At 34.6% G+C, this 21,278-nt stretch overlaps 1 protein-coding gene across 4 annotated transcripts in view; it reads left to right on the forward strand.

Moving 5' to 3' along the window:
* Nucleotides 1–21,278, forward strand: part of LOC121867245 (serine/threonine-protein kinase greatwall-like) — a 219,980-nt gene that overhangs the window by 96,809 nt on the left and 101,893 nt on the right. For all 4 annotated transcript variants that reach the window (XM_042367099.1, XM_042367097.1, XM_042367098.1 and 1 more), the window contains 3 exons: nucleotides 4,825–4,946; nucleotides 8,728–8,864; nucleotides 9,420–10,884. In XM_042367099.1, the coding sequence (XP_042223033.1) occupies nucleotides 4,825–4,946; nucleotides 8,728–8,864; nucleotides 9,420–10,884 (1,724 nt within the window). The remainder of the gene's footprint in view (nucleotides 1–4,824; nucleotides 4,947–8,727; nucleotides 8,865–9,419; nucleotides 10,885–21,278) is intronic.

Here is a 21,278-nt window from a genome sequence, read left to right on the forward strand (position 1 = left end):
TGATGATTTTGAATATAAACATCATGGATTTTGTATTAGACATACTAATTTTAGATCTAATGTAATAATTTGATTTACACAAAGCAAATATTTTATCTTTTGTGCAAAATGTATGAAGTTTATATTCAAAATATTCCCTGACGTGCAAGGAATCCAGAAATGTCAATTATATTATCCTATCTTTAGTCTGAGGTATTATTTATTACTATACCTTAAAATCTAGTGTTTTCACCCAAACATTTCTCAGAGAGGGAGGAGCCAGGGAGCTTGGGAAGAGAGAGAGGGGTGGGGGAGTTGAGTCCATTATTCGAATGGCCATTTACCTGGCGACTGTATTTCTCTTAAATATTAATTGTGTATGCATACCATTATAAAATTAAGATGTTATTTTTACTACAACAGGTATTGTGTCGGAAAAAGTGGAGTTTGGGGGTCGGGCCAGTCTATTGGAATTAATCCCATATGTTCTGTTTTTCACTTTACGCGGTTTTCACTTTCCGCGGTACCCCGTGGGTTCAATTGACTGCGTAAATCGGGGTGCTACTGTATATATATTAATCACTCCCATCAAATTGTCGGAAACAGAAGTGTTAGAATTTTTAGATTTTCTGTTCAGAGTTAAAGGCCTTCAAGGATCTAACAATTGCATCTTATAAATCAGCACTGGTTGACCCTCTGGCGTGGGGTTTTAATATTACTTTGAACCCAAGAATTTATTAAATGCTCAGATTGTCCTTTTTCATTCAGAGACCCCCTCGGCCAAAGAGAATCCCACCTTGGTCTCTAGATAAAGTTAATACATTTCTTATGGGGCTTAATTACAATACAGTATAGTCGACCCTCGTTAATTCGGACCCTTTAATCCGGATTTCGGATAAATCGGACGAAATCTGAACTAAGCAAGGGACTGTCCTTATCAAACTTCTGGTTCTGGGATTGTCCGAGTTGCAATTGGGGTTGCAATTTCAAATTCTGTGTCATTACTAAGGAATAACGAAGTCTCTGGTGCACTGCACTCTACGATTAAGAGAAAACGGAGGACTCAGGTGTCCTGAGGCGAGAGAAAATGGACTCCTATGACGGGGCACTCAAATAAACATACACATAGCTACATGTTTTGTGGACTACCCACTGTACATTATCCTTTTCATCACTTTGTAATATACCTAGTCATGCCTATGTGTGTTTCTGATAATTACCATAACATTATATCTTTAGTGGGTCTGAATGAGAGTGGTTGTACAAACAGAAGCACGTATCTAGGACGTTAACCGGCGCATGACTGTATAATGCAATATTATGCAATATTAACCCCTTAATCGGTTAATTCGGACAATCGGCTAAAACGGACACCCTTCCCCCCCTATTAGTCCGTTTTAACTAGGGTTGACTGTATAGTCTGCATTTATGCGGTCAATTGAACCCGTGGAGGTCCGCGTAAAACGAGAAACGCTTAAACGAAATAACAGAACATATGGGATTAATTGAAATAGAGACTGGGCCAACCCCCAAACTCCACTTTTGCCAACACAATATGTACGTTGTAGTAAAAATAACATCTTAATTTTATGATGGTATGCACACACAATTAATAATTAAGAGAAATATAAATAATATTAGGTTTTTTAACACTTATGTTAGTAGAAAAGCTGGGTCAGCACACGTGGATGGCGGCTGGTTCCGAGGCAGAGGGCAGATGAGTTGCCCTCCGGTGAATCACTTTCACTACTCGCAGAGATTTGCAGGGCCTCCCAGACAAACCCCTCAAAGTCCATATCTTCACTGTCACTATCGCTGACTTGGGCTGACTGTGGTTGTGGTGGGTTGCGGGCGAGGAAGTCCTCAATACTACGTTGACGACTAGCATTGATGTTGTCGAGATAGATCTGGATATACAGCTCCATAGCTTTCGACAGAAGGTTATTAGACACTTCAAACTGATGCTTGTCTGGGTTGTTGTCAAGGATGAGCTTAATTTTCTCCCCCAACTCGATGATTTCCTTCACATTATCATGGCTTGGTCCAGGTAATTCAAGGTTTTTCTCGGGTGGTGGGGGTCCAGCGGAAGCCATTGTGAGGGGAAATGCGCACCACTCACCACGCCGCTTCCCGCGTATGGTCAAGAATGGACCGCTTGGGTAAAAAATGGCTCGGCGCGTCTGGACCTCGCCGCGTAAATGACCAAATTTACCGCATAATTAAAACATTTCATTCTGGCAATGCACCGCGTAAATGACCAAACGAGTAAACAAAAACCGCGTAAATCCTGACTATGCTGTACTGTGTAAATCTGAACCGGGACAGATTGCTCCAGAAGGCAGCCTTCCTTCTAGCAATAGCAACAGGTATGAGAATCAGTGAGCTGATTTCAGTTTCCAATATTCCATCATTATTGGTATTTTCTAAGGAAGATGTCGCCCTTTTTCCTACGGAGTTTAAGAAAAAGGGAAGGGAGAATTTTTAAGCTCAACCTATCAGGATAAAACGGCTAGTATTGTAGATGAGGCAAGGGTTCCTCATATATTGTACCAAGTTAAGAAGCTTCAAGAATGGTTAACCAGATTCCCTAATCGAAACCCCTATGTATTCTCATCACAGGATGGTAAGAAATTGTCTCCTAGTCAAATGATGGAATATTTATCTCAGTTAGTGAGTCAAACAGACCCTGGCAAAAAAATTTTGGCACATGACACCAGGAAATAAGCAGGGTCTGTGGTTTTTCTGCGGCATATGAGCCACAGTCAGATCAAAGAAGTGGGCTTTTGAAAATCTTCAAAAGCCTTTCACAACAGCTATCTTCATCTTTCTCTGAAAGATGCTTCACATGTGGTGGTGCTGGGGTCCCCTCCCCCACCTAGTCAATCTCCACAACCAGGACCTTCTTCCTTATCAGAATAAAGTGGGTATCCTAATTTGGATATGTAAATTAACATTTTATCTTCCGATAAATGTTCCTAATATTGGAAAATATTCCAAAAAGTGTAGAATTATAACCTGGACCTAAGCTAGCAGAGCATTATACACAATGTCACCCACCTCTCCACCTCTTGCTCGGGAATTCAAAGCTAGACGTCGCATTGTGGATTGAACAAAAATATTTAATTTTTTTTTAAAAACAGTTTTTGTGATAAAATCCAGAATGCGACGTTGACATCCCACCCATCTCCACCCCTCGAGAGTTGACATTTGTTTACTGCTCACTCTAGGGTAAGAGATGACGGTAGCAATGCATGTGATGGAGGGTGCGGGAGAGGTTTTGAGAATTACAATTAAATGCCAGGTAGCGACGTGTCCTCCTAATATTACATATTTAAGTAATTATTAGATGTTTTAATTGCCTGCTAGGCATTTACATACTTAGGTATAAAGCTAGACATCGCATTCTGGACTTTATCACAAAAACTGTTTTTTAGAAAAAAAACGGCTTGGTCAAAAAGCTTTTTAAGAGAACTAATATGACGAATAAAGTAGTAATGTAGAGTATTTTGTAATATATAATCTCCTTAAACAGGGACAGCAGCCATCGTCAGTGGACTTTTCATGTTTCTTGCATTCCATTTTTGCACATATGGGGGCAGAGTAGGGAATCTTTAACCAATGGTTAACCCGTACTTGGTTGGCTTATGGAATGTTAAATGTCGCTCCCTGGTCTCCAAAAAGCTCTTTTTTGTTCTTCTTGCATTAAAATTGCAGTGTTTTATATAAAACCTGAAAATAGCATTAATTTTGCCTTTACTCACCATTTTAAAGCGTCCATTCCAGAAGGTTGGGGTTGGAGTTGTGGTGTAATATATCATGTTGTCACATTGAATCATGTTTTCTATTCCTGGAGTTGTGTCTTCACTGTTCCCCTCACATAATTTGATCAGTTTTATCACTGGTATATGTCTAATTTATACATAACAGTGATAAGTGTATCAGTTACAAGTTTATTGCTTTACACAAACATTGTTTACATTGTGAACTGGCAACAACCCGTCTTACTACGCATTACTCCACACACATGCACGGTAGACCATGCAAACATAAATATCTTTATTTTTCACCAAAGTTTCTTCCTTCTACAATAATTATGAAAGTATTTACACATTTACAATGTTTCTTTTTTCTGTTTAGTAATTTATGATGGTATGATATTGCTCAAAGCAGGACATCAAGCACAGTAGAACATCACACTTGCTCCAGTAATACTTGTCTTTGTGCACTTTATCGTGTAACACTGTGTTCTTGCACTTGTGACAAGGACAGGGTTTTTTTAGCCTGTATTGAGGTCAGCAAACTTGGAAGTGGTTAGAAAGAAGCTGCTAGGTGTCTGTGGGTGTAGCGGTGGCAGGGTCAGTAATCAAAGCCCTACACTTCCCCTCACAACTGCCTCACTTCACTCTCTCCTTATTTTGCCTTGCCTAACAGCATCATCTGACTTAGAGGATGGTTTTGGAGGGACAGAGGATGTTGAAACAGGCTGATGTGTCTTGAGAGGTTGCTGTTTTTTATATTTTGAATATATTAATATTTCTGAGCAATTCAGACTCCAATCGGAATTTTAAGAAGTCAAATTCGTTGATCTACATAATGGACCGCTCAGAGAAGGCCACTCATGTACTAAGTAGATCTATGAATTTGACCAATAATGGGTTAAGTGTTAATGAAAGTGATTAGATTGGGCAAGTCTGAAGGAAAGGTGTAAGGATAGGCAAGAGTAAATTTTTATATATTTTTTTTTAAATTCATGTGAAAATTGCAACTGGACAATTTGAACTACTTCATATACTGTATTATAATTCTAAGGAAGCCTATAATGAATTGATTTATAACACATTTAAGAAATCAGAGGACAGCAACAGTACCTTAGGCAGTCCAAGCTTGAGTGACCGGAGTGCCTCCAGCATGGCCAGTGTGCGACGAGCGTCCCTCAGAGGCCACACTGTTAGTCGTCTGTCATACAGGTAACTATAGTTTTTATGTAGCATGGCCATATACAGTACAATATAATTATTAAATGATAAATTGACATCATCATCAAGCTTGAAAAAATATTTGTAGTCATTCAATTTACCTAGAAATGTTGCTGACAGATGATACAGGTTGTACCTCTCTAGTCCGGCAACCTCGGGACCTGACCGGTGCCGGACCATGGAAATTCACCCTTTTCCTGGATAGATAGTGACTTGGGCTTATGCCTGGAAGCACTAGCACCACTTTCTCTGCGTCATGGTCTCTTTGAAGACATATTGAAGGGTTAAATGTCGTATAGTAGCTTCTCAAATTTCGCGAGTTTTTAATTCTTAACGTATTTTATTGGAACACAAAAAAATAAATAAATAAAAATTTTGACGGCGGAAACTTGAATTTCGATGGGTTTGAACGGCCCGCCAACGTGCAGACGACGTGCATAATCGTGTAAACAGCGTCATTTCTTTTATGTACAAAAGATTCATTATTGTTCATTACTGAATGTCTTTTTTATTGAATTAATGTTTATGTGTGCAAAATGAGCAATACAGTTCATTAATAATACGTGAATATTAAAACACACTAGGAAATGACACAGCATTGTTTTCGTTGATTACAAAACCAGTGACTGACTGGTTCTATATATAAAACTGAAGAAAATAAGACCTTGGTTGTAGCTGTAGTAAAATTAATATGGTTGTTTTAAGTAATGTTATTTAATGTTAATAAATGGAACAATAGAAGTAGCTAACGATAATGGTAAAGAAAAAAGAGATCGCATATGTAAGTGCGCATGCGCACACGTGAAAACATATCATCATTACTTTACATAAGAATATGAAAGCAACACTTATTTACTGTTCATATATATTTTAATTAATGTTTCTGAATTTGTTTTTATTGAATTAATGTACGTGTGTGCAAAATTAACAATACAATTTATTAATAATACGTGGAATATTAGAGGAGACGAGACGGCTGCCGGCATTGTTTATGTTAAAGCTTACGAAACCAGTGACTGATTGGTTCTACATATAAAACTGAAGAAAATAAGACCCTGAGTTTAGCTGTAGTAAAATTAATGTAAAAAATGAATATGGTTGCTTGAAGTACCTGTAATGTTATTTAATGTTAATAAATGGAACAATATAAGTAGCTAACCATTAATGGTAAAAAAAAAAGTGAGACTTCTCGTATGTAAGTGCGCACATGTGAAAATATATCGTCATTACTCTACATAAGAATATGAAAGCAACACTTATTTACTGCTCATATATATTGAAGGGTTAAATGTTGTACTCTGTATAGACAAGCAGAGAGAGAGAGAGAGCAGCCGAACTGCCGGATGTGAACAAATCTTAATTTCCCGCGGATTTTTTTTTTTTTTTTAAGGGGGATGAGCCCACCCGGGCATAGGTCACTGACCCACATTGGGGCCTGAGGGGCAAAAATTTAATACTCCTGTAATAATAATAATAATTCAGATAAGTAAACAAATAAAATAAACTACCTATCTACTTATTGGACAAACTAAAATCGTTCCGGACCACGGGAGTTTCCGGACCACAGAATGCCGGACTAGAGAGGTACAACCTGTAGTACAGTAAAACGTTGATTTAAAGCGATTCAATTTAAGATTATCGATTTAAAGCGACACCCACAATTTAGGACAATGTTTTAATTTAAAGCGAATCTTTCCTATTTTGCGCGAGTCAATCTGGCACATCATATTTTAAATTTCACCCTTAATGTTTCTTTAGACACACTACACTGTCCTAAGGGCAAAGCTGTACTGCAAAATAATGTACTAAATGATTAAAAAAAATTTTGTGTAGTGCAAACTATAGCATGTTTATATTCAAATTAATCACCATCTTATAAGAATTCCAGTAATGTAAATTATATTCTCCCCTGTCACTTCTGTGACATTTTGTAAACAACAAACAAAAACTCAATCTAAAGGACATAGATAAACAAATAAATACTTCACTAGACCTTCTGTGCAACTGTCAAACATGTCACTGTCACCTCCCCATCCTCCCTCCCTCCCTCCCAGCCAGGGTTTGGTGGTTATAGGCTTAAAGTTTTTACCTTATATAATATCACAGACTAAAGTTAGGAAAATATAATTTGCATTGCTAGAATCCTTGCAAGACAGTGAATAATTTGAATATAAACATCATATATTTTGCACAAGAGATAAAAATTTTAGCCCTTTGTAATAAAATTTATTAGAACTGAAATTTGTATGTCTAATGCGAACTATAGCATGTATATATTCAAACTAATCACTATCTTATAAGAATTCCAGCAATGTCAATTTTATTCTCCCATGTCACTTCAGTGACACTTTATAAGAGAAAACTTAAAGTCACTCTTAAGGACAGATAAATAAATAAGCACTAGACCTTGGCAACAACAGTCAAACATATCACCTCACCTCCCCCCCCCCCAATCTTCACATCAGCTGATCACTAGTAAACAGACCATTTCACGTCCAATAATTTTAGTTGTGTTGATTTATGAATGTTTGTTTTCACATAATACTACAAAAAACAATGTTTTGTTTATTCTAGGAGATGGCCTGAGGTGCACCTTGGTAGACTGTCAGTCTTTTTAGCATTTTGTGTTTCTCTCAAGCACCAAACTAAATTATTCCATTGAAAGAACACTTCAATTTAGTGCGAATTCAGTTTAAAGTGACCTCTCTTGGAGCATATTTCGTGTTATATCGACGTTCTACTGTATAGTAAATGAAGTTGAAAGATCATTTTATTACAACGAGTTTGGATCACCTGGTGTGCCCAGTCTTCAGGTGACCAGAAAGTTCATAGTAAATATGAACATAAGTAAAATGATGAAAATACGTAGAGAAGGGAGAAATTAACATTAAACTGAAAGGAGGACGTGAAGTTTTCACTTAACTTGGTAGTGGAAGTGTCAAATGAAATTGAGTACAGTATATAGTACAGTGATATCTACGTTAGCCGAAACAATTGGTGCGGAGCACTTCCGGGAATGAGAGATATCCGGGTGACGAAACGATTTTCTCAAAGCCGGAAAAAATCTCTCATACCCGGAATTTTCCAGGTAATGGAAAAATTTTCTTGAAAGTTCCCGGTTTTGCGCATTACATCATCTCTCGAAGCCAGAAAAATATCTCCTATCCCTGGAATTTTCCGGCTACCAGAAATTTGTTCTCTTAATTTTCGGAAAATGTGCCCGATTTTTATCTCTCAAACCCGAAAAAAACTCTCATATCCTTGGAGAAAGTTATACTACGGGGCATCTCAACATATTGACAGTGCAAAAGGGTAAGATTGGCTGGGAGTGAACACACTGGTTAATTACGAGTTGTTGATAGTTTTTTCAATGGTTGGGACCGGGCTGTTGTGGTGTCAAACAGTGATTCATGGATGAGGGATCTCTGGTGGAAGTAGGAGCCGGTGTCGAAAATGGTGCAGAAGCTTCTCGCCAAATTTGCAGATGAGGTCGTGGTGATGATCAGAACGTGTGTGTGTGCACATGCATGTGTGCATGAGAGAGATAGAGGGTAAAACACAAGTAAATGGTCTTGGGTTCAGTTTCTGGTTGGGGCGGATGATTAAGTACCCTTGTACTTTCAGCAGTATTAAATGAGTCCATGCACTGTTGAGTGCTCATGTGAAAGGGATAAGTTGACTCACTAGCTGCTGAATGCTAAGATTTAGATGATCACTGCCTCTCCATCCATCCTACATCATAACATATATATTTCTCCTTTTTATTTTCCAGAGCTTCAGGAGGCACACCAGTTAGTATAACACATGGTTCTTACATCAGTCCAACCACACGAGAGAGGAAGAACAGCATCCCTATTCCAGCAATTGCATTAACTCCTACTATCAGTAAAGCCCTGGCTCATTCACAAAGTTAGTTATCATTGTGTCTCATTGTGTTATCTTTAATCCTCTCTCACTAAAGTTTTGTTTGCCTAAACAAAGGATAGAATCATGTACACATATTTGCACATATATTTATCACTGTACAGTAATTTTAAGTTAGTCATTGACCTGTTTTTTTAACGATTTGGTGAGATTTTTTTTATTTTGATTTAATCTTAGACATGATTGCCTGTGATTGAGATATAGTTACTGCATTTGAGAATTTGTAAATACAGTATATATCAATATATTTTCGTTCTGAAATTACTTTTTTGGCTAATTTTGATATCAGGTTTTTGGAAAGAAGTTCTGTAGTTTTAAGCTTGAAGAAAGCTGGTTTCCCAGTATCTCTGTGGCCATCTTCACATAAGGGAAGGGATAGTCACTTACATAACTGCTGGTATCATTGAAAATAAAATATGCCAGTAACAGTTTGAACACTATGACTATCAAATGGATTGGGTGTAACAAATTTTTAATAGCTGGGAAAAATACTTCTATTGTCTTTATTATTTATACTTATATAGAAATATTTTGTTTCAGGAACTCCAACTTCATCCACTGGTCTGGCAGATTTAAAAAAGCAATTCCTTTTTGCAAGTGACTGCACTCCTATAAAACAAAGTGAGATTGAAGTAACTAAAAATAACTCGTGTATATGCGATCATGCCTCACAAAAGTGTCATTCCCCAGGTAGATCATCAATTAAATCTCCCATGATATGTCCTTCACCAAAAGAAGGAGACATCACTAGTGACTTTGATGTGTCTGGGTCCAGTGTAGGGCATGTGAGTGGAATAGACCCCTTATCTGTGTATCCTGCAGGGGATAACAGTCTTGAAGATATCAAGGAGGAGCTCTCTGGAGATCTGAAGTCATCAGATGCATCAAATATTAGCACCAGTTCACCAAATAAATGTTCTACCAATAATAAAGGCCTGAACTTCTTAATGGTAGCTCACACACCTGTTAAAATATCAACAGACTTACAGAGGAACTCACAAAGAGATTCCAGCGTTGTTATGCACGAGCACAGTGTAAAACAGCATCCTGATGATAGTGTCCATAATATCAACAAGGCTGAGAAGGAAGGTCATAAATCCTTGGGCACACATCAAGACAGAACTACAGAAGTAATAGTTGGTCGCACAGTTAGTGAAAGTGAGGACATGCTCGGGCTTATCGTCAGGAGACGTAATCGTACATCCACTGAATACAGTGACGTCTTCCCAGAAGAAATGGTAAATAATGAGACAGACAGTGGAGATGTCTTTGGAACATTTTTGCCAAAACATCTTGCACCAACTGTAGAGACAGAAGACATGAAGGCTCCAGATAAGTGCCATCCTAGACTACGTGCATTATCACAGCTTACCCATCATGTGTCACCAGTAGGAAACCCAACTATGAATATGTCTGCAATGTCTAATGTTGTCTTCTCTAGACAAATAGCCACAAGCTCACCACTTCCTTCAAATTTTGGAATGAGTGAGGAGGAAACAGATTGTTCGCATGCAAATATTGGAGGACATTCTGGATTACTTGATAGCATACTACCAACATGTGAAACCCAAAAGTCCCCAAGAAGCATTAAGGATATGTCCAGTAAAGAAGTACTTAACCCTGAGCACACTACAGAATTTACTCTATCGTTACAAAGTAGTGCCTGTGAGCGGAAGGAAAGTACTAAACTGGAAGAATGTATTAGTCTTGGTGAAGGAAATCATTCTAGTATCACCACATCTCACAGTTCAGGAAACTTCAAGATTCCCTCACAGGCGAGAGGTATTAAGCGTCCCATAGGATCTAGTAATGCCAGCCCTCCTGCAAATCCTACAAGAATGGCTCCCTCTACAGGGCTTACAGGAAACTTTGAAGTCTTGCAAGTTGCCAATTCAGTCCCTAAAAGACAAGATGTGAAGAGAAGTCCACATCCCATAGTTGGACTAAAGTATAATCAAGACCACAGCAATGAGAGCACTAGTATTACTGTTAATGAAGGAACCAGGTATAGTATGTTATTCCTGTGTACTTAACAAACTTAGGTATTTTGAATTATAAAAGTAAGGTCTCTGTTAGCCTGAATCTTTGTTCTCTGGAACTCTCCATTACCCAGAAATTTTTTTTAGCACATTGTGAAGAATCTCTTCATTCCAGGCATTCAAACTAATTTCCAAGAGATTGCATAGACTACTAGCATTATTTTAACTAAACAGCAATCATAAGTAGTAAAACCCCGATAAATCAGACTTCAATATATCGGAATTCACTTTTTTCAGATTCTGAGATGCTCTGGTCACCAGAAATACAAAGAAAAAAAAGTTTTACAAATAAGGAAGATTATTAAATAAATCTTATGAAGTGAACCACACTTACAGAAAACTGTACAGTGGTCTAATCAGATTTGCTATAAGCCTACTGAGAACTAAGACACTTGGGTATGTAAGCAGGCTGGGGCTGATCAGGTGTTGCTGCATTCGTCAGATTTGTTTATTTATTCAGTATTATATTCTCATATGATTGGCCTCTTATGGTTTATGGTTCATCATGATTAATATAACATCAGTAAAAAGAGAAAAAAATGCAATACAGTGATCCCTTGGTTAACGAGCGCCTCGGTTAACGAGATTTCGGTTAACGATTTACCTTCCATAAGATTCTTAATTTCGGTTAACGAGCAATCCCTCGATTTACGAGTTTTTTACGAGCCGACCTCAACATGTTTTCTCTTGCATTTGGCGGTCCACCAGCTGTAGTATTAGACAGACAATACAGTAATCGATTTTAGGGCTTAAATTCCTTACTATTTTAGTAAATATCAAGAAGTTTATACTATTCAATAGATTTAAAAGTTTAATATTAATTTTTTTTGTCATTTTAACAATTATTGAACATAATTGAAGGCAAAGAAACTAGTTTTATGCGCGCCATTCAGCCTGGCAACACACCAAACAGGCGCCAGTCTCTCTCTCTTTTCAGTGGAGGTAACATCTTGCTTGAGACTCCCTTCAACTAAATGCTTTTTTTATGTGTTTGCAAGCAAATTATTGGTCATTTTGAAATTTATTTTACATATTGACAATATATAATGCAGTGCAGCGTTGATTTAAAGAAAATAATCTTGAATTACACCAAGAGAACTAAAATTTTATGGGTGAAATGGTGCCATGGGGTGACTTCTCTTCCACCCCAATGCCTTCTCTTCTCCCTTCTCCTCCACCCCCATTCTAATTCCCATCATCATCACCCAGGAGCCCTCTACATACACACCTCAAAGTACCGTATATCTCGGCCTATAAGGCGTCGGGGTGCATAAGACGGCCCCCCCAAATTTCCATTTAAAAAGTAGCTTTTGAGCTCTATTCGCTGTATAACACCAGTACCCCAAATGCGCCACTTACCCACTGACTCAGTAGTCCTTTACCAACCATCCTTGGTTTTTTAAAATAAGGCCAATTCACTTCAAGTAATGTCATCAAATGTTACCCGCTGGTGTAGTGTAAACACTAGTGACGTCACTGAAGCGACTGCTATTTACCGGTAACTGGAACTAATGTCTGTGTCGAGTAAAATTTTTCCATTTACTTGAAATATATATATATATATATATATATATATATATATATATATATATATATATATATATATATATGCTACTGTATATATATATATATATATATATATATATATATACATACAGTATATATATATATATATATATATATATATATATATATATATATATATATATATATATATATATACACACAATTGTACCCCACTTAGCAGTCCAATTAGGGCCCAGGGGTCAGCGTTAAGTGAACAACAGAACATATGGGATTAATTCCAATAGAAACCGGCCCGACCCCCAAACTCCACTTTTTGAAGGCACATACCTATGTTGTAGTAAAAATAACATCTTAATTTTATGATGGTACATGCACACAATTAATACTTAAGAGAAATAGAGAAATACAGTCGCCAAGTTAATGTCCATTCAAATAATGGACTCAACTCCCTCCCCCTCTCACACTACACTGCTTGGGGGAAAACCACTAAATTTTAATAAATAATACCTCAAACTAAAGTTAGGATAATATAATTGACATTGCTGGATTCCTTGTAAGACCAGGAATATTTTGAATATGAATGTCATATATTTTGCACAAAAGATAACATAGTTAATTTGAGAAAAAATTTTATCTAAAATTTGTATGTCTAATGCAAAAATATGATGTTTATATTCAAAATGATCACCAAATTATAAGAATTCCAGCAATGTAAATTATATTCTGGCTGGGTAATTTGTATGAATTTTATGAGCTAAAACAAATATCTTCAGTTAATAAAAAAAAATATATATTCTTCACGACACTATCTGTCAATCAAAGTACCCCACCTTGCCTCCCCCCCTCTTCCAACCGGGCCAGATGGTCGGTCAGTCCCAACCCTCCCCCCCACCCCCCACCAATCCTCCCTTCAAGAGATGTTGGGTGAAAAAACTAAATTTTAACATTTAGTATTAAATAATACCTCAGATTAAAGTTAGGATAATATAATTGACATTGCTGGATTCCTTATAAGACCAGGAATATTTTGAATATAAATGTCATATATTTTACACAAAAGATAACATATTTACTCAGAGTAAACATTACATCTAAAATTTGTATGTCTAATGCAAAATCTATGATGTTTATATTCAAAATGATCATCAAATTATAAGAATTCCAGCAATGTAAATTATATTCTGACCGGGTAATTCGTATGAATTTTGTGAGCTAAAACAAATATCTTCAGTTAATAAAAAAAAAATATTCTTCACACGGTAACAGATGGTAGGTTGGTCCCTCCCTCCCCCCCACCCCACCACCAACCGTCCCTACCAGATGTGTGGGAAAACCAGAATATTTACATTTTTAGTAATAAATAATACCTCAAACTAAAGTTAGGATAATATAATTGACATTGCTGGATTCCTTGTAAGCCCAGGAATATTTTGAATACAAATGTCATATATTTGCACAAAAAATAACATATTTTCAGAGTAAACATATTATCTAAAATTTGTATGTCTAATGCAAAATCTATGATGTTTATATTCAAAATGATCATCATATTGTAAGAATTCCAGCAATGTAAATTATATTCTGGCGGTAATTTGTATGAATTTTATGAGCTAAAACATGCGGTGGGGCGATTCTAAAAATAGCTCGGCGGACTTCTCTTCGGCAGTATACGTGGAAAAAAATCCGCGTTAAGTGAAAGTTCAGCTCTGGCGAGGCACCGCATATCAGTGAAATCGCGCTAAGCGAAACCGTTAAGCGGGGTATTACTGTATATATATACAGTGGGGTATGCTATAACGAATCTAATTGGTTCTAGAACCTTGTTCGTTATAGCATTAGTTTTATAGGATTAATCGTTCCAGGCCCCAAAATACAAACTTAACACTGAAAATATAATATAAAATTGTAAAAATTTTAAAAAGTGCATAAATATGCATCTAAACCCTGAAATAAAGAATATCATTAATATTTGTAATAATAAAACAATAAATTAGAAAAAAAAAAAATTATATGTTAGATTTGTAGGAGTTTAGATTGGTTATAGCATTCTCAATTTTATAGGTAAAACAGTTAGATTTATAGGAATAATAAGTAGTAGGATCAGTTAGATTATAGCATACCCACTGTACATACATACATACATACATACATATATACATACATATATACATACATATATACATACATATATATATATATATATATATATATATATATATATATATATATATATATATATATATATATATATATATATATATATATATATATATATATATATATATATATATATATATATATATATACAGTGAGGTGCTATAGCGGATCACGAGCAGTTTATGTGAGGCTCTTGACAGTCTAACATTAATTTAATTTTTATTTTATTTTAAAATATTTCAGGGTTTAAATTTTCAGTGTTAATCTTGAACAGGTTCTAGAATAATTATTGCTAATATATATATATATATATATATATATATATATATATATATATATATATATATATATACATATATATATATATATATATATACAACAAAATATATGTACAAAAAATAAATGTTAAATGAATTATTTATGGTGCATTAGGGTACTGGTCACTTCAGACACAAAGACGGGCTATAAATAGCCTTCTTTATCTCCCCTCCATCTCACCCTGAGCCAGAGGGAAGGGTGGTGGTAAATAACATTTGTTTGCTTATTTTCCATTTACTTGAAATAGATTTACCGAATTATTTGTTTATTTATTTAAAAGTCATTTACTGAATATTCTATGTAAAAAATATATTTTTAATTAATTATTTATAGGAGATAAGTATTATGATCAGTAAATATATGGTATTACTGGCCACTTCAGACACAAAGACGGGATAAAAATAGCCCATCTCCCCCTCTTCTTACAGCTGCCAATGGGAAGCGTCTTGGTAATTAAATTTGATGTTTATTTTCATTGTTTGTCTAATTTATCATGTATCAAAGTAATATTACTAAAAATTGTGTAGGTAGTAGGCAGCTACCAAACAGGTAGATACTACCGCCTGGGAAGATATTGGAAGCATAATGTGTTGTCTAATGGTAGACCCTGCTGCCATATGGCATTACGAAAATTGTGACCAAGTCCCAGGTTCAGCGCTGACCTGACTTTCTGCCTCATTTACACACAATTGCAGTTTGAATTGTTCCTCTAACTTTGACAACACAACATACATACAGTATATTATTTCTCACTTTTGATCTTTTTTTTACTTTTTGTATTTATTTATGGTTAGTTACTTAAAATAAGGCCAATTCACTTCAAGTAATGGCATCAAATGTTACCAGCTGGTGTAGTGTAAACACTAGTGACGTCACTTAAGCGTCTGTATTTAACTGTCAGTAGTTTCAAGAATTAATGCAGTCATTTACTGAATATTCCTTGTAAAAAAATAAATTTTAAATTAATTATTTATAGGAGATAAGTATTATTATCAGTAAATATACCGATATGCATTACTGACCACCTCCACGGCTAAAAATAGCCCAATCTCGCGGTCACTTTCCCTTTCTTGTCTCCTCACTGGCAAATGGGGGGGGCGTGGGGAGGGGTGTGTGATGATAGCTGTGTTTATTACAGGGGTATAATTCTCTTTTACGGTATGTTAGACAGGTTTATAATATATTTTTATTATTTTAATATACCGGTAATCTTAATTTGAATCCAGCTTGCCAAACGTAAGTTTCAGTATAAAATAATTAGTGGTAAGACCTTGTGAGTGGCTTACGATGTTTCCATCACCACTCTTGACACACTAAACCACAATATTTAAGAGGTAAGAATTTTATACTTGGTGATGTAGACGACCCCCTAACTTTGGGCAGATTTTTTTAATGTTCAAATTCCGTCTTATAAGCCGAGATATACGGTAAGTGTACTTTTCTACCTTTTTTTGTTGAGTTTAGGCAATTTTCGGTGAGCTGGAACCAATTACCCAAAAACCTATTGAAACAATGGTTTCGGTTAACGAGCAACCTGCTGGAACGGATTGTGCTCGTTAACCGAGGGACCACTGTACTGTATGTAATTTGAAATATGACTTGAAAATAAAAGAATAAGCTGTATCAGAAGGTTATATACTCAAGATGAGTTCGTGAGAGAGCTTTCAGCAAACCAGCTTACATCACGGGTCATTATAACACACTGTAGTATTTGATATGAAGATACCTCCCTAAAAACGTTATTTACTACGTTTGAGTGTTATAGGATGACTCAGTTTGGCTACTTGAACACTTAGACAAATGATTTATGAATAAAACTATGGTATATGCAGATACATGGCTGATTTACACTCATAATATTACGGTTAAGTGATGATAAATGCACTACAATAGTATTTATTAAGGGTGATAAGGTTAATTCATAATAGTATTTATTATGTGATATGGCTAATTACACAGATGTATTATGGTGATATACAATTACAATAGTATTTATTAAGTGGTGATAAGTACACTACAATAGTATTTATTAAGTGGTAATAAGTACACTACAATAGTATTTATTAAGTGGTGATAAGTACACTACAATAGTATTTATTAAGTGGTGATAAATACACTACAATAGTATTTATTAAGTGGTGATAAGTACACTACAATAGTATTTATTAAGTGGTAATAAGTACACTACAATAGTATTTATTAAGTGGTGATAAATACACTACAATAGTATTTATTAAGTGGTGATAAATACACTACAATAGTATTTATTAAGTGATGATAAATATACTACAATAGTATTTATTAAGTGATGATAACTATACGACTGTGCTGTACTAATTTACTAAGTGTTGAAGACAGACATTGTGGTAAGCCAATCAGCTGTTTGCCCTTTGTAAACAAATAACTAATGGTGTTCAGCGTGGGATTCTTTTTTCAGGAAAGCTGATTCTTTTAGGATATTATTTTATCAACCTGGTACCAAATGATCCTAAATTATATGAGAATTGTGGTGAAATTGCATAAAGAAGTGTTAAAGGAATCTTGGGGAGAGAGGGGGAGGGTGCCACCACCCATGCATCCCCCCCCCCACCTCCCGCTCCTCTCTGCTAGCTGCTCCCAGATAAACACTTGTCTTCCACATACAATATACTCCTACAATTATTTGTTCTTATTTGTATCTATAGAGTACTGTACAGTATACAGTTTTCTCTTTATTCATAAGACAAATTCTGTGGTTACTTTCACCGTATATCACGGCCTATAAGACGAAATTTGAACATTAAAAAAATCTGCCCAAAGTTAGGGGGTCGTCTAAACCACCAAGTTTAAAATTCTTACCTCTTAAATATTGTGGTTTAGTGTGTCAAGAGTGGTGATGAAAACATCGTAAGCCACTGCAGTCTTTGGCTGATTCAAATTAAGATTATAATAATTATTTTAAAATTTATTATATATAACTATAAATAAATACAAAAATTAAAAAAAAAAGATCAAAACTGAGAAATAATATGCTGTATGTATGTTGTGTTGTCAAAGTAAGAGGAACAATTGAGTGAAGTACGTATTTTCATAAAATCCTAATAAACTTTTCTTTGGAGAACGTTCTTTGCATAAAACAGTTTATAAATTAAAGAAAATAATGTTAATGTTTTAATATGTTACAGTATATTATAAATAAATAAATAAAACAAATAATTAGGTGAATTATTTAAGTACAGTGGCACAGTTGGTTAGCGGACTCAATCCGTTCAGAAAGGTCGTTATGTTAGCAAGCGATAGATTACGAAACCATTGTTTTCAATGGGTTTTGGGTAGTGGTTCCAGCTCACGAAAATTTCTAAATTTCAACAAAATGAGTGAAAGGTTTGCCTTACTTTGAGGTGTGTATGTAGAAGGCTCTGGATGATGATGATGATGATGGGATTTAGAATGGGGGTGGAGGAAAGGAAGAAGGAGGTGTTGGGGTGGAAGAGAATACCCCAGGTGCCATTTCACCGCAAAATTTTAGCTCTCTGGTTTTAATTTAAGATTTATTTTCTTTAAATCATATATATGTATTAATATTATATAAAATATATTTCAAATGACCAATAATTTTGTGGAAACACAGAAAAAAGCAAATTGTGGTCATTTATATTGACAGTAAAAGAAAGTGAAATTAACAACATTCGACGGCTGGAAACAATTGAATTACCAGGTATTGTTTTATTTATTTATTTATAATATACTGTAATATATTAAACACACTGTATTATTTTTCTTTTAATTTATAAACTGAAGCACGCGACAAAGAACAATTTACTCAGTATTTCATTAGGATTTAGTGAAAGCATATACGTACTGCAATTATTCCTCTTACTTTGACAACACAACATACATACAGTATATTATTTCTCAGTTTTGATCTTTTTTGGTACGTATTTATTTATAGTTAGTTACTTAAAATAAGGCCAATTCAAGTAATTAATGATGTAAACTAATGACGTCTGGAATATTCTTTGTAAAAATATAATTTAAATCAATTATTTATAGGAGATAAATATTATTATGAGTAAATACCGATACCAGTAGCGTACGACACAGCTAAAAAGCAATCTCGAGTCACTTTTCCTTTCTTCAATCTCCTCACTGGCAAATGAAGTGAGGAGGAGTGTGATGATAGCTGTGTTAATAGAGTGTAAATCTTTCTTGTTGAACCGAGTTTATAATATTTTCCATGTACCAATATACATTAATCTTAATTTGAATCAACATAACGTAAGTTCAGTATAAAATTAATAGTAGACATTGGTATTTACGATATTTTCATCACCACTCTTGACACACTAAACCACAATATTTAAGAGGTAGAGTTGCAAAACTTGGTGGTTTAGGCATTTTGGGCAGATTTTTAATGTTCAGAATTTCAAATAAAACAGAAGGAGAGGATGCATGGGTGGTGGCTCAAGACATGCAGTCTCATGGCCAGGATCGTTGTGCCAGTGATAAATCGCTCTGAACCATTGATCGTTTGTTGCAAAGGAGACAGGCTGATTGACAGGTTTCATCTTCAGCTTATTCTTTATTTTCAAGTCATATTTCAAGTGCATACATTGCAGTGATCCCTAGGACCCAACAGGCACGATCGTTCAGGCCTTTCAGATCTTTGAAACAATGGAGTTTTTGAATAAGCAAAAAGATGGCTCAAACTGATTTCTTATAGCCAGAAATCACCCACCAGCCTGTGTGTTGATGCCCATTATGAAGTGGATGACACCTGATGACAACGCTGAAATAAACACGAAAGTGAAAAAGAACAAAATTGACGTGTTGTCAATTGTTTGATGATTTAAAATTTGAAATATTTCAGAAGTAAATGGAGAGAAACAAATGTTATTACCACCCTCTGGCTCCAGAGAATAAAAAGAAGGCTATTTATATGTACGTCTGTGGTACCTGTGCATTTATTTTTGTGCATATTTATATATATATATATATATATATATATATATATATATATATATATATATATATATATATATATATATATATATATATATATATATATATATATATATATATATATATACAGTGAGAATGCTATAATGAATCCTGGTGGTTCTAGAACCTTGTTCGTTATAGCATTACGTTTATTATAAGTTAATCGCTTCAGGCCCCAAATACAACCACTTAGCACTGAAAAATATAATATAAAATTGTAAAATTTTAAGTGCATATATGCATCTAAGCCCTGAAATAAAGAATATCATTAATGTTTGTAATAATAAAGCAATAAATTAGAAAAAAAAAATATTTAATTATTTGGTTGTTGGAGTTTAGTTAGTTTATAGCGTTCTCAATTTATGGGTAAACCGTTAGATTATAGGAATATTAGTAGTAGGATCGTTAGATTATAGCATACTTACTGTATATATATATATATATATATATATGCTATATATATATATATATATATATATATATATATATATATATATATATATATATATATATATATATATATATATATATATATATATATATATATATATATATATATATGTATATATATATATATGTATGTATATAACATGCTTCAACTGTATATGTGTGTGTGTGTATGTGCAGTGAGCAATTTTTTTATTTACAAATATTCGAGGTTTAAATCTTTCAAATTTTACAGTATATTATATTTTTAGTTTAACGAACGAGGTTCTGAGGTAGATCGCTGACCAGGCAGTGGTTGGTGTGTGCTAAAATGTAGTAGGGGCGTTAGTGAAAGATTCTTGATGATCATTGAATAGGTTTCAAGTGTGATCATACAAATGCCCAGCCGAAATATTTACATTGCTGGAGATTAGCGAACTGGTGATCATTTGAACATCATGTATTTGCATTAGGCATGCAATTTAGATAAAGTGCAAAATTTGAGTGTGAGAGTCCATATGTTGTTCACTTGAGGACCCTCTAATTCAATTGACAGATATGGTACAATAATCAATATATATATATATATATATATGTATATATATATATATATATATATATATATATATATATATATATATATATATATATATATATATATATATATATATATATATATATGTATATATACTGTATGTATATATATATATATATATATATATATATATATATATACATATATATATATATATATATATATATATATATATATATTTATTTATTATTTTTTTCCGAAGTAAATGAAAAAATTTACTCATTGGTACGATAGTTCAGTTACCCGATAAACTCTTGAGCAGCTTTCGTGACGTCACTAGATGTTGCCAGCGGTGGCATGACATTGAGAGATGTTGTGAAATGGAGGCGGGGGAGGCTGCTGACACGCTGACTTCTA

This window comes from Homarus americanus, unplaced genomic scaffold, assembly GCF_018991925.1.
Source record: "Homarus americanus isolate GMGI-L3 unplaced genomic scaffold, GMGI_Hamer_2.0 scaffold6317, whole genome shotgun sequence".
Taxonomy (NCBI): domain Eukaryota; kingdom Metazoa; phylum Arthropoda; class Malacostraca; order Decapoda; family Nephropidae; genus Homarus; species Homarus americanus.